The 14381-nt window shown below is 50.8% G+C and overlaps 1 protein-coding gene across 1 annotated transcript in view; it reads right to left on the bottom strand.

Annotated features, from left to right (window-relative positions):
• Nucleotides 1–383: 383 nt before the first annotated feature.
• The window catches only part of RHOBTB2 (Rho related BTB domain containing 2), a 19347-nt gene continuing 5349 nt past the window's right edge, over nt 384–14381 (bottom strand). Inside the window, exons 3-10 of the mRNA XM_039868113.1 lie at nt 13819–13922; nt 13105–13290; nt 11417–12438; nt 11005–11123; nt 8746–8896; nt 5410–5498; nt 4463–4568; nt 384–3289 (exon numbers count right to left, since the gene is read on the bottom strand). Coding sequence (XP_039724047.1) covers nt 3072–3289; nt 4463–4568; nt 5410–5498; nt 8746–8896; nt 11005–11123; nt 11417–12438; nt 13105–13290; nt 13819–13922 — 1995 coding nt within the window. The 3' untranslated portion in view covers nt 384–3071. The remainder of the gene's footprint in view (nt 3290–4462; nt 4569–5409; nt 5499–8745; nt 8897–11004; nt 11124–11416; nt 12439–13104; nt 13291–13818; nt 13923–14381) is intronic.

Here is a 14381-nt window from a genome sequence, read left to right as displayed (position 1 = left end):
CCAATTCTTAAACGCTGTGAGAATTGGGCCTAGCGTGGCCGATACTTTAGAGTCTCGTTCTTATATCACTTTGTCTTTTTTAATACACTTTGTAACCACTTTAGCCCTCCTTCCACCATACCTATCTTAGTATTCCAGTGATGTCAGGAAAATATTAACTTAAGGGTCTAAAGTATTAGCCTTATCAGTGTTTATCATGGTTATTCATTTAAGAGGTAAGCTTCACGAGAGCATGAAGTTGTATTTTTTGTTTTATATCACCTGGCACATGATAAGTACTTAATAATGTGTTTCATTAGTGGTTAGGTATCCTTTCATGCCTTTCTCAAGTGGAAGTTCCCTCCTTTGAAAGTTGTTGGAAATATCAAATACAAAGAAAGCCATCAAATACAAAATACTCATGTATTTATGAATTCATGACCAAATTAAATATGAAACCTTATATAAAAAGAGGTGTGTTCTTTGTTTTCCTCCCCATCCTCCCTCTCCCCTCTGGAGCAGCTCTGAGTGACTTGAGGAGTACAGGGCTGTGTATTTTGCCGTGGGGCTCACTCCTCTTCCTGCTGATGCCTTCAGGCTTGCCCCCGTGGGCAGGTTTCCTGCTCTGACTCTGGATTTCCAAGGGCCAGGTTCATGGGGACTAAAATTTCAGCCGCTCCTCCCTCCCTCTCCTTCCCCCTGGGAGAGGGACCCCAGCCCCAGCCTGGCTCCCCCACAGCCTCCCCAGCTGGTGCCTGGGTTGCCCCGGGGCCTGCTGGGCTCCCACACGGTGCAGACCAGCCCTGACAGAGCAGTTGGGAAGGGGTGGTGGGTCCCTGAGGGGTGAGCTGGCCCTGGTTGCTGGGGTCAGTTTGTGACCCCCACTCCTGTGAGCTTCCTACACCTCCTGGGCCACCTACACTTTTTCTCCCCATTGGCCTTTCTGCATCCTCATCAGTGAGTCAGGTGGCTCAGCCCTGCCAGCTCACAGACACCCATTTCCCTTCTCCTTGGACTTTAGGCCCTGGCTCCCCATCTCATCTAGAGTTCCTGGGAGGCCCCATTGCTCCCACTTTTCCCCTTCCCAGAGCAAAGGTGCTGGGTGCAGAGCTCCTCAGCATCCCTCAACCCCAGCCATGGATTGTGAGCTCAGTGAAAGGAGGCTGACAAGTCAGTAGAGGGCAGCATACATCTGGCTCCCCAGCTGCTGCCCTGGAGGACTTAGAGGGGCAGCAGCCATGGCCTTGGAGAAGTCTGGGGCTCAGACACATGGCTCACAGCCCCTGAAGACCTGCTTGAACTGCGACTTCCTGCTCCTTCTCTTGACAAGGATTTAACCTCAAATCTCTAGGTCTCGGCACCACTAGATTGTTACAGAGGATTCCTTTGTTTCTGGGTTTGCTCTCTCCCAGACCTGAAGCCTGACTCCTGGTGGTGGAACCCACCCCAGGTCTCCAAGACCTAAAGCATCTTTCTCAGGCCAGGTGACTTCCCTGCTCTGAGCCCAGGAGCTCAGTGTCTCCTTGACCACACCTTCATCAGAGGCACTCTGTCTTTTAAGTCTAAAAAGACTTTAAAAATGGGGTAAAATATGATCAAGATTAGAAGACGAGGAAGGGATCCACTGTGACCCGGCTTTCCCCCGCGGATGTTGCTACACATGCTCAGTCTCATCACGCCTCTTCTCTGGACTGACCTTGGCGTTGCTCCTGTTTAATTCTTTTTCTCCTTCCCTTGTATCCCAAACCAGCACTAAGTTAAGATCCTATCCTATGATCCTTCATTACTGAGATTCCTATTCCTAAGTCAGTGCCCTTTTACCTGACCCTTGACCCCTACCCAACCCTTCCTCCAAAACATTCACATCCTGTAGGATCACCTCTGAAGATGAGGACAACCTGATTCTCATTATAGGCAAAAGCAAGCATCTAATGCTGTGTTTGAATCCTGAGGCTGCCCTTTCTTCCCCACCTACCATTCCCAAAATCTCAATCCCAGTATGCTAAAGGCATGGGACTTACACTGCTCCTGAGCCAGCCAGCAGACCAGGGAGCTTTCAGTCACTGCAGGTGACAAAGTCCTTTCCTGACAGGCACTGGAATCAATTCTACCACCTAAACCTGTGTCTCATCAACATGGAGGCCCCTGTTTGGTTTTATAAAAACGTGAGCCATACACGGTTGTTTTCTGTTCTTCGTGGAGGGGTAGAGGTTAGAGTGTTTTTGTTGGTGGTGATTTTGCTTGTTGCTCTTGTTCGGTTTTTCATTTCATCTGTTTTGTTTTGCTAATTTTGTCCCACCCCACAAGAAGCTGTGCTAACTAGAGGCAGCAGGGGAGCCCAGAGGAGCATGGGATTTCTGCGCCCAGACCCCCACCAACCCCTTCGTTCCAGCTGTTTCCTTTGGTTCTCATCTCAAACTGGTGAGGGAGGGGGCAGGGAGAAGTTTCTCATTGCATCGAGAGGCACTGCTCCTGGGCCTGGAGCTCTGCACAACACCACCCTTTCTTTACCGGGCCTGTTTGTCGACAGCCCTGGGAGGCTGCCAGCGGAGTGCAAGCCTCCCACGAGTGGCCTCTGGCAGCTCAACCCAGGATGTGGAAGCCTTGAGCTGAGCTCTGAAGGCTTAATGTTGACCCTGACTTCTTCAGTGAGGAAATGACCATGTGGAAATGCCCACGAAACATTTGTGACCCTCAAGTCCATTGATGGAAAAACATGGCCAATAGGACCGTCGCTGTGCAGGAGGGGCCTGCCAGCCCAGACCACAATTCTGTCATGGCTGTAAGAGTTTTCCCTTTGACTCGAAGGTTCTCCAACCCAGAGACAAGATGCCAGCGTTCTCAGCTCTTTCCTGCTCCCCACCTCCCAGCAGCTGTCCCCTGCCCTGCTTCAGAACTGGGGACCTCTGAAGGGTCCCTGTTCTGATCCACAAGGCCCAGCTCCTCTCCTGCTGGTGAGAACAGCTCTGCCCTTAGGGTCCTGGTTATGTGGGTCCCCTTGTCCCTGGAAGGTGGAGGGGGCGATGCAGAGAGCAGAGGGGCAAGGACAGGTGGGCACAACAGCAGTAGGGTCAGAAGAAGGTGGCAGCATCTCAGACCACAGCCGAGGAGGAGGATGGGGACGACGAGGAGGCCGCAGAAGAGGACGGTGAGGAGGGAGTGTTCCAGAACAGCCACCGCCGCTTGGGCTGCCGTTTGAGGTGGAGATAGTCCTCCTTCTCACGCTCCTTCCGTGCCCGCTGGTAGTGATCTTCTTCCTTCAGGTACCAGACAGGTGGCCACCGGTGCTTCTCAAAATACTCCTGGTTTTCTGGAGCAGAACACAGTAGGATTGGTTAGAAGCAGGACAGGAGAAGGAGAGAGAGGAGTGCTGGGATGTGGAGGGTGTCTGGGGACACCCACCCCCACCCCGCCGCCACTGGGACCTGCAGCGGGCTTCAGTCAGCAAGGAACACATCCCAGTCCCCGGGGCCAGAAGTGTAAGCCCCAGTCTCCACGGGGCTCCCAGTCTAGCTGCAGAGCTCCCTAAAGAAAGCCAGATGGGAAGATCTCAGCAGGGGTTTAATGTGCATTGGGAATAAAATAGGCTGAGACAAAGAACAAGGGAGGGGGACGGTGCGGCATGGCTGGGGTGAGAGCGGAGGTATCTGGCAGAGCTGAGGGTCTGAGGGGAAGCGGGAGAACAAGAGGGGCAGACTGGAGAAGGCCAGGCCGAGGGGTCTGGACTTGCTCTGGAAGGTGTGGGGACCTGTGGAAGGTTTGGAACCAGGTGAGTGATGCAACTGGATCTGTGCTACGGAAAGAAAACACTGGAAGGGTGAAAGGGAGGATTGGTAGGGTAGAGTGACAGCCTGGTAGCCGGGAGGAGGGTCTCAGCAGAGTGGAGGGTGCCCAGTGAAGACCTCAAGAACACTGGGTGGCAGGAACTCAGAGAGGCCAGCGACATCGCTCCCTGGTGTCTGTGCAGTTCCTCCTGGGCCCCAGGATCTGACACACTAATCAAGCAGAGGCAGGGCCACAGGGACCTCAGAGGCTATCTGGACATGTCGTCTGAGCTGTGACCTGTGCCCTTTCCTAGGCTGTGAAACCTATGTAGCTGATTGTGAGCAGCATTAAAAACAATTTATGTATTTTTCTATATGTGTACTGGGTCACAATATAAAACGTAGTTCTTATTGTGGAGTCCTGTCTAAAAAGTCTGAAAAATACCAACTCTATTTCAACACCCTCTTTGCACCTCTTTGCACCTGTGAGAGACAGGAGCCCAGAGAGGTGCAGTGAGTTGCCAGAGGTCCCCAGCTGCCCTGCCCTCCAGGCCAGCACTTCTCCTGGGGCGTCCTCTGCTTGGCTGGATGTCAAGTTAGGCCCAAGGATCTTTGGCAGCTTCCAGGTGCCCTGAGGTCAGGTCAGAGATTTGCACCCAAATTGAGTCCCCTTCAGCACGAAGGGGACACGGGGAGCGAGTCCTGCCGGGGATACTCACCTGGGGACATGGCCTTCATGTCTCGGGGAAACTTGCGGCACACGTTGTTGTAGTTGGTGCAGATGTGGTGGAGACACCAGTCCGCCAACTGGTATGCACAGTGGAACTGGGAACACAGAGAAGAGCGTCTGTCCTGGGACCCCAGGGTGGGGTCAGCATATACAGCTATGGTTGCCATCAGAGCTAAAGCATCAGTGTGGGTGGACAAAGACTCTGCATTCAGAAAGAGCCTACCTCAGGAGACACACCCACACAACGCTGTGAGGACACCGCGCCTGACTGGCTCTTGGTGCCACCGCTACCATCATCACCTCGCCTCTGTCCTGTCCCAGCATCTACGAAAATCCCTCGCCCTTCGTAGTGGCGTCCTACTGCATCCGCCCTCCTCAGATCTTACCCCAGATGATGATGTTCTCCTCACCATCAGGGGCAGAAGCAGTCTGCTCTAAGGTGCTGACAACTAAGCTTAGAACTGACTTGCCCAGGTGTGTCTGCAAGCCTCAAATCTGCCATGCTTTAACTCCATAAACTCATCTGTAGTGGTAGAATTTCTGACACTCTCAGGGCTGGTATGGGAGATTTTGCTAGTTTGTATGGGAATAAGGAGGGGGAAATTGATATTAGATGGAGAGTCTTTAATGTCCCTTAAATGATGTCATGCAGGTAGCAACCATGTCTACCTATGAGACTGGGGTTCCCTCCCCTGCCCTAATGTTACCTGAAATGTTGGTCCCATTCCCCACAACCAGCCTCTCCTCTTGGCATGTCCCGGTGTATTCTCTGGCCCAGAGGATGAGGTGGGCTTTGCCCAGTCGAGGAACTGAGTCTGACAATGGGTCCCTCTCTACTCACCACCTCCAGTTCCAGTCCCTCCCCATTCACTGCCAATAGGCAGAGAGAGCCCAGAGTTGAGACTATTGGAGAGATTCCTTCTTCTGCCATCATACCTGAGCCAGTTCCAGGAACACAAGGACGTCCCCGTCAATATCCACCATCATCTGAGTTGCTTCCATCAGCCCGGTCACTGTGTACTGCTCTGTGACACACACACAACTAGGAATCAGCTGAAGAACCACATGAATGGACAAGCACTCACTTACACCCCAGGTGCCCGCTGCAGGGCAAAGGGAGATCAGAACCAAGGGCAAGTCCCAACAAGCCAGGAAAGGCCACAGGTGATTTAAGTCTGCTCCCACCAGTGAGGAAACTGGGATTAGGGTGAGTGGAGTGGGGTGGGAAGTGGAGGAGGACATTAGACCCATCAAAGAGGATTGTTCTAGCTACATATGTTGCACCAAACAGTCCGATACACGTAGAGTGAAAGCCACCAGTGGAATCAGCCACCAACACTGCCGAGAGAGGATATGAAGTCTCAGGTTTGCTGAGAACAATAAATCAGAACTATAGATTAAAGTCCGTTGTTTGTATTAATTTAAATTTTATTACAAATCGTGTAATAAAGTTAAAGTTAAAGCATTTATATTAAAGAAGTAAGTGCTCTTTGTCCTGAATTTTAACTGTATCAGTATAAACTCCTGAGGTATTTAATCTTTAAAAATATAACTATATTTCCCAGCTCAGCCCACAGGAAAGACCTAGCAACAACAGCCATCGCGGTAGCAATGAGCATCCCTAGCACACAGACTACAGTCTTGAAATACCATTTCCAGTTATCAGAAACCCGGACTGCGGAGGGAATGGCTGATTCCAGGTCTGGGGCAGGAAATGAATGAGACGAGCCCGGAACATCTTATCTTGTCAGAAGCTCTGAGACTCTGGAGCCGACGTGAAGAGACTTCTTCTGGCTAAAGGTTCACTACAGTATTTGAGCTTCGATAAGGGTCGTTGCAATTATTGAAAAACAATCGAGTATGTTCAAATCTAAGAGTTCATAATAATACTTAAAAATAAAAAGAACTAACTGGTCACCCTCAAAGGATGATAGGAAACAAATTATCTTGAAAACTGGTAAATAAAAGAAAAGAATCAAGCATTAACCTACTTTTCCTGTATGAATTGTACCACTGGGTAACCAAAAAGTAGGTGAGGGGAAGCGTCTCTCTTTTTTAGAAGTACTCCAACAGATAAAGAAAGAAAGAATGATTGAACTGGAATATTACCATTCCACAGTATCTAATAAATTAATGGATCCAGACAATGAAACTCAATGGTTGATAACATAATAAGAAGAGAAAAAAAGCAGACAATCTATGTTTCTTGATGAAAAAACAGAAACAAAAGTTTCTGTTCTAAAGTTGTCTTACCAAAAGAAAATTAAATGTGAATCTGATCTAGCCTCTTTTTTTTTTTTTTGATCTAGCCTCTAGATCCAATGACCAGTTTACAGGAAATATGGTACGCTATAGAAATGCAATCAGCAAGAATCTAGATTTTCAAGATCAGTGGATTTCTTCCAACAAATAAAATGCAAGGGAAAAACTTTTTTTTTTTAATGAACAAGGTACTTATAGATTAAAAGAAACTTAAAAGATGTATAAAAAATAAAACCATGCTATAGCATTTACAGATGCACATTTGAATGATAGAACTATGAAGAAGAGTAAGGAAGTGAGGTCATAAAAAGTCCCCAGAAAAAGACTAATAGGCAGAGTGGAAACTTCTGGGGAGGAGGAAAGGGCTATGATTGGAAGGGACAGGTGGACGGCTTCTGGTGTGGAAGGTTTTAGCTCCTGATATGAGTCATTTTGCTTTATAATAATTCACTAAACTGAACATATGTTTCATGTATTTGTGTTTCATTTAACAAAAAAAGTTTTGAGCTTGAATTAATAACTTGAGAAAGCGTATCACCAAACATAAAGCATCACCAATTATCCCATACTCGGCATTTTCTGCTGCTCCTTGACAAGGTATGTATACAACACGTTTTTGTACATGTTTTCTAGCATGGACCATTCTACGGGAAAAGTCATTCGGTGTTATTTTCTGTGTGCCTTTCTGTGCAGCCATGCCGTCTAACATTTTTAATGGCTACCTTGTGAAAATTACCCACGTGTGCTTAACCAGTGGTACCTATTTGACTTGTCTCTAATTGCCTGCCATGATGAAACCAACTTATAGAAGCATCTTTATACATTTTTTTCCTTTCGGTCATTTCTCTGGAGATAGCCTTTCTAAAGCTGAATTACCTCGTCTAAGAGTTTGGACAGTTTTATGTGCTTTAGAAACACCACATCATTTTCCATGGTCAGCGTGGATGACATACTGTTACGGCTATGATCTTTAGAAGCCTCTCTTGCTCCTTGTCCTAATGCCCCCTGCGTCCCCAGCTGGGGTCCCTGGACTTCCTCTGCAGGCTCAGCTCTTAATATTCCGGTTCTGATCAATGATTTCTGCCTTCTTCCTATGACTAAGCCCCACCTCATAACTGTTTCTCATCATAAGAGTGCTATTTCCCTCATACCCGAGTCCCAAACTTGACCAGCTGCCCAGGGCCCCAGCAGCTCTGACACTGGGTGCCTCCCTGACCTCCAAATCAGAAGTCCTGCTCTCTGCCACCCAACCTGCCTAAGAATATAACCCCAGTACCAACATCAGTACAGGTACCAATGTCAATACCAGCACCACACAAATGCCGCTTCTAACATCAACAGCCGCTGTCTGCCTGCATCCCTGGCCCCAGACTCCCTTCATCCGACGGCACCATTTCTCTCTCCAGCCCCTTAGGCCCGACGGCCCGCAGCCTGGTCTCCCTCTCGCCTCAGTCCCAGCTCCACGCCGAGGGCCTCCGGGGTTGGTCCCTTCTAAAAGCTGAGCTCCGGGAACTAGGAGTGGCAGGTCAGTATTTGTTGCCTGTCTCTGGGAGAAGAAAGAGAAAGTGAAGGTGGAAGAGAAGGAGGCGGAGAAGGAAAAGCAGAAGAAAAAGGAAAGAAAGAAGGACAAGGAGGAAAAGAAGAACCGAAGGACAGAAATGTGGAAGTGCGTTCTATTCTCTTGGACTTCACAGGCTTGCCCGAGTGAACAAGCCAATAGGAACGTCGACACTATCGCCTATTGGAGGCCACTTTGCTGGGCTGAAATCACCTCTGGAGATGGCCTACCAGTGATTCACTCCATCAGAACATTTTTCTCATACATACTTCTTTACATCTGTGTCCTCACCCAACCCCCAATACGCATCAACATGCTTCACTTTACATAAACGGGTCCCTTAGTGCTAGCGGTCTGTCCCCGAGGAGGAGACAGGTGTGAGGAGAAGTAACCACTCCTGGGGGTTCCCCTGACTTCTCCCCTGGGGAGATCTGAGCGCTCCGGTTAGTCACCTGTGAGGGCAACCAGGTGCGGCAGGCAGAGGCGGTTGGCCAGGATGATGAGCTTCATGTCGTCCAGGTCGGGGCTGGAGGTGAACATGCCGGTGTACAGGTACTCCAGCACTGCCCGCATGCAGCTCTTGCTAGTGTGAGGAAAGACCACCTGCCGGGGGTGGAAAAGGGCAGTGAGGTCTGGTATTAGGGGAAGAGTCACTCAGTTCTGAGAAACTCAAAGGTCCTGGCCCACACGGCCGGTCTCCCTGCGACAGGTGGCCATGCCTGTGCTGCCCCTGTACCTGCTCAGAAGTCCCCTGAAGGCCTGTCTTCCAGAGCCACAACCTGCACTGTGCCCATCTGCTGGCAGCACCAGTGAGCATGGCTCTAACAGCTTTTAGAAGGACCTGGACTCTCTCACTGGCATCTTTTCAAAGCCATTCGGGCTTGGAGGATGCTCAAAGGCATCCTTCAGATCACCAAAACCTATACCCAGCCCTCCTGGCCCTGCAGGGAGTAGCACAAGCGAGATACAGAGAGCACGAGCGAGCACCAGCTGGCTTCTCTCTGGCTGCTCAAAGCCGATGCTTTGGGCTTCCGGGATCTCCTCGGAGCAGCGCTGCTGTAAAAATTGCTTTCTCATCAGATGCAAGGCTCTCAGGCTGCACTGGGAATCACCTAGAGCTTTGAAGCTGCTTCCCTGGTACTGAGAAGTGCCCAGGGCTCGCCAGCCCCTGGGGCTTCAGAGAGTTCCTAGTCTCCCATTCGTATATCCCAAGCCCACTTCTTCTTCAAGGATCAGAGACCAACTCAAATCTCAATCCTCCCCTTAGCCTTCCTTCCGTAAGGACTTCCTTCCCAGAAATCCTAGGAAATTCCTATTCCATGTCATAGGACACTGTGCTACATTGTTCTTAGTCCAGTTTGTTATTCAGGTACTTGATGAATGTACTAAGTGTACTAAGGGGCTATTGCTGGCTGAGGGGGTACTTGCAGAGATAAAGACCTAGTTGCTGCCTTGAAAAGACATCACAGATCAGTTGGGAAAACTGCGTGTGGACACTCAGCAATTTAAGCAGCGGCACAAAGTAGTACCCGATTAATTGCAAAGCTGAGTGATGGACAATTAATGTTACAGGAGTTCAGAGAAGATGGAGAATACCAAGGGGCATGGCCTGGGCTTCTCTGCTTGCTGGGAGGATGCAAAAGAGAGATCAGATTTAAGAGTATAGTTCTAAGGACACAGTGATAGGCCCCTTCCAACTCTGTTCCCACTCTCTGTGCCTGAGAAAATGACAGTATCAGTGAAAGAACAGGTGAGTTCCCCGATTAAAGGGAAAGGTGGTTATATAAAGCACTTCTTAGTTTCTATATTTTGATGCTTTGATATCTGGGGCCTTTCTGACCCTGGAGAGACCTAGGGATAATAACAGAGTCCCCTGCAAGCTGTACGCAAACCAATGAGTCCAGAACCCATATCCCCACCACCTTCTTTTTCAGCTTTCACACTCCTGGCCACTATCCACCTGCCCCCATCATCTCAGGAACAGGCACCAGATGACTTGGGACAGCCCCTATGCCCCATAGCCCACGAAATTACCCATACCAGCCAATCCTAAACCTTACCTGCCTCACCACCCACCCACCCCCGTTCCTTCCGCTGGAAACCAGAACCAAGGCTGTTGCTCACAGTTCCCCTTGCTCCCTCTGTCTCTTGCCTCCCCGTGTGCTCCCCCTACTAGGCATGCCCTCTCTGTGAGTATAACAATCTAGCCTCTCAACGGCAATTTTCTCCTGATCTTTTGGCTTCACCATGCCTCAATAATAATAAAACCCACATTTTAAAACCGTGATGGGTTCAGTCTGAGAAACACTGAACTTTGTTTCCGGTCATTTCACATGAGTCAGAGGGAAACCAAAGTAGAATGTATAAAGCCAAGGAATCAGAGGTCTTGAGTTCAAGTCCTAGCCTCTCTTTTCTACTATACAACTTTGCACAAGTCATTAACTTCTCAGGGCCTTACTTTTCTTATGTATAAAGTGGGAACACTACACTATATATGAGTCATGTGTGAGAATGATCTGAGATAATGTACTGACAGTGCTTTCCAAACCATAAAGTTAAGATGTTACTATAATCCCCTGTCCTGGTATATTGTAAAATCTTCGGCTACGAAAACCATCTCATAAACTTTACTCACTGGTTAGCACATAGTCGGTGCTCAAGAAAGCACAGGGCGTAGGTCTCCGTCCCCTCCCCCACCATCCTAGCCTTACCTCCCTCGTGGAACTCTCCACAAATGGTCCCCCAAACATGGCAGCCATCCAGTCACAGCTGGAAATCAACAGGGGCTTGTGGGCGCTGATGGTGCCATCATCCAAGATGAAAGTCACATCTGTCAGGGGGAAGAGGCATCACGTGAAGATGTGGTGAAAGAATGTGGGACAACCAACCCCAAGGGTCAACACTGCCCTCAGACAACAGATGTCCTTCTGAAGACACACGCTGGAGAGAGCTGCACAGCCACGCTGTCAGGGTGGGGGCTTCAGGAACAGAGCCACCATGTCTCCAGGACATCAGCAGCTCAGATGACAGGAATGTTAATGGGACCAAGCCGGCCTCCTCCTAAGGCTACTGGGAGGGCATTCCCCTGCCTTCTGGCCGTCAGTTCCCAAGCACGTTCCCTACCTGAGAAGGTGCCCTTTGCCAAGCACTCCTTAACCCGGTTGGTCCGGCGGACGTGGAAGGCCTTGGTGATCTCCTGGTTCATGAAGGCCTCGTTGTTGAGAATGTTGGCCACCATCATGCGCAGATCAAAGACCTCGAGCAGCTCGGCGATGTGGGCGATGTGCATGAGGTCCCGCTCGTTCTCATCTAGCTCCCCTGTGTACAGGTACTTGAGAACAGCCCGGAAAGGCCCCGGCTGGATGGAGCCGTCCATTTTTACCACCACCATCAGTCTGGATTTGTAGGTCAGTGGATCTTCTGCCATCTCCTCCTGGATGCTCACAAAAGCTCGGCTCCAGGAGGATAGCACGCGACCCCTCCCGGGCAGGTACCCTGTTCCATTGCCCCGTAAGATCCCGTCGCTGGTCGAGGCCCGGAGCCCAGCGGGACCCGAGCCCCCGGCCTCCTCGACGCTCTCGCACACGTCGAAGCTGGCGGCGCGAAGCAGGAAGTCCCGGCCGTGGTGGTGGTGATGGTGATGGTGGTGGTGTTGATCAGGGTGAGCCCGATGGTCCTCTGGGCGGGGGCCCCCTGGCCCCGAAGGGCCCCCCAGCTCCCCCTCACTCAGGTCCATGAGGAACAGGTCGTAGAACTTGGAGGAGGAGGTGGAGAGGTAGATCTTGTGGGCAAAGATGCGCACCCGGTCCTGCAGCACCAGGATGACGTCCGCGCACAGCGGGTCCTCCAGGAGGTGGGCGGGGCACTCCTCACTGCTGGAGGGGGGATCGGGCACCACAATGATGGGCGGAGGGGGCTTGGGGGGCAGGAAGGGCGCCTGCAGCAGAGGCCGCTGCACATTGCGGAGGTGGGACTTCCAGAACTGTAGGTGGCGGCGGGAGATGAGCGCTGCGCGGATGGCGTTGTCGAAGACGTCCTTGATGCCGAACTGGGCCACCACGCTGGTCTCGTAGTAGGGGATGCCCAGCTCCTTGGCCACCTCCCGGCCCTTCTCCGGCGGAAGGATCTCATTAGGTTTAATGGGCCTGGTAGGTTCGAGAAGTGGAAAGCAAGGTCATGGTGGTGGAGGATGGGGGCAGGAGAGGTAGCTCCCCAGAGCCTGCCTGCTCTTCACCAGGCTGGGGTGGTCTCTGCTCAGGGTTTGTGTCCCTGGCCCTACCTCTGCCCTGCTCACTTCCACTGAATCTCTGCCCTTTCTCCTTTGACCAAATCCCACTAGTTTTTCAAGGCCTACCTCCAATCCCCTCTTCTTCCAGGAAGCTTTCCATATCTGTCAGGCCCTGGTAATCTCTCCTACTCAGAGCAGTGGTGGCACTAACTACCTCTTTGGCAAGTAACTTGTAATGTTCCACGTAGGTTTTTTAACATATTCACATATTAAGTTCATCTCCCAGCAGATTTTAAGTCCCTTACCCGCAGACTGCCTCTCTCCTTCTCTCCTCACCGTACTTAGTCCAGTATCGCCCATACATTGTATAATAGATGGATGGATGGATGGATGGATGGATGGATGGATGGATGGATAGATGGAGTGAATGAACACTTTTGTTGGCTCCCTATGGGGGCTTGCTTCAAATGGATAGAGAGATATAAGGCTCAGTGAATTCCCTCAGGGCCGAGCAGGGAGCCATGGAGACACACCCCTCACTCTGTCTTCCTCCTTCCCTCGCCCTAGGGACCAGCACCCTTACCTAGCCAAGGGTCGCCTGGCCCTATTAACAGCCTCCAGGTCAGCATAGCGCAGGTCCAGCTGGCAGCCCACCAAGATGACAGGTGCTCGGGGGCAGAAGTGCTTGATCTCTGGGTACCACATGGTCTTGACATGGTGGAGGGAATTAGGGTTGGCAATGGAGAAACACAGAACCACCACGTCGGACCTGAGGTGAGAGAGTGATGTTAGGGGTACAGAAAGCTAGCAGGAGGTTATCTGACCCTGGAACGAGGAAGAACATGCAAACCCACCCCACCCCTACATGACAGTCCCACATCTGTCATATTATCTGCTCACATGACCTTAGACAAAACATCATAATAGTACCTCCAATTTAAGTTACCTGTAACTTTACATTTTAGAGCTTTCAAGGACTCTCATTTTGACCTCATAGCTATCTTGTTAGAAATGACCATTTTTACCATCACGAGGCTGAGAGAAATCATCTTGGAATAGCTTCCCTAATTGCCTAAAATCACAGAGCTAGTCAGCAGTGGGGCTAGGCCTGAAACCGGGCCTTCTGACTCCAAACTCACTCCTCTCACTGCCTGGCTGCTTCCCCCATGAGGGTCGGCCAGTGCTGTCTGCCCCATTCCTTCCTCCCACTTTAAATGTTTCAGAGTTGCTCCGTTCCTTGGGAAAGTGGGGGAAAACCTACTTCTTGGATCCATGCAGGCAGCAGAGGCTTCCTTACCTGCCATAAGCAAAGCGACGGTCTTTGTGATGGTCTCCAAAGGTGTCCCAGAGGCGGAGGGAGACGCTGACATCATCTACCACGTCCCTGGAGCGTTCCAGCACCTGTAGGGGAGGAGAGGGTGGGGTGCGGAGTTCTTGGGGCCCCTGTGTGTCAGCTCACTCCTGAGAGTGCCAGGCATCATGGGGGAGGGCGGTGTGGAAGGACAGAGCTAGCAACTCTCACTACGTGCCTTGCACAACACGCTATCCAGGTGCCTTCTCTGTAGACTTAACAATGAATGCAGCCTCCAACCTGGCCATGAGGGAAGAGACTCTAAGAGGGCAGAGACCACGGATATAGAAGGTATCCCCTCGGGAGCCTGCCCCTGTTCCCAGCTTTACCTGTGAATCATCTCTTTATGTGCCTCTGACCTTTTGGTATCAGCCGGCAGCTTCTTTCCTTCTCTCAGCTCTCATCTCTTCAAAGCTCACCCCGCCACCCGCTAGTGCGCCCCAATCCTGGGATTGTGATTGCACAAGACGCTGAGCTCCAGGATCCAGCTCAGCCATGCAAAACACAAA

This window comes from Pteropus medius, unplaced genomic scaffold (genome assembly GCF_902729225.1).
Source record: "Pteropus medius unplaced genomic scaffold, Ma_sr-lr_union100, whole genome shotgun sequence".
In the NCBI taxonomy this organism is placed as follows: Eukaryota; Metazoa; Chordata; class Mammalia; order Chiroptera; family Pteropodidae; genus Pteropus; species Pteropus medius.
The sequence above is the reverse complement of the archived record's forward strand: the minus strand, read 5'-3'. Positions and strand labels throughout refer to the sequence as shown.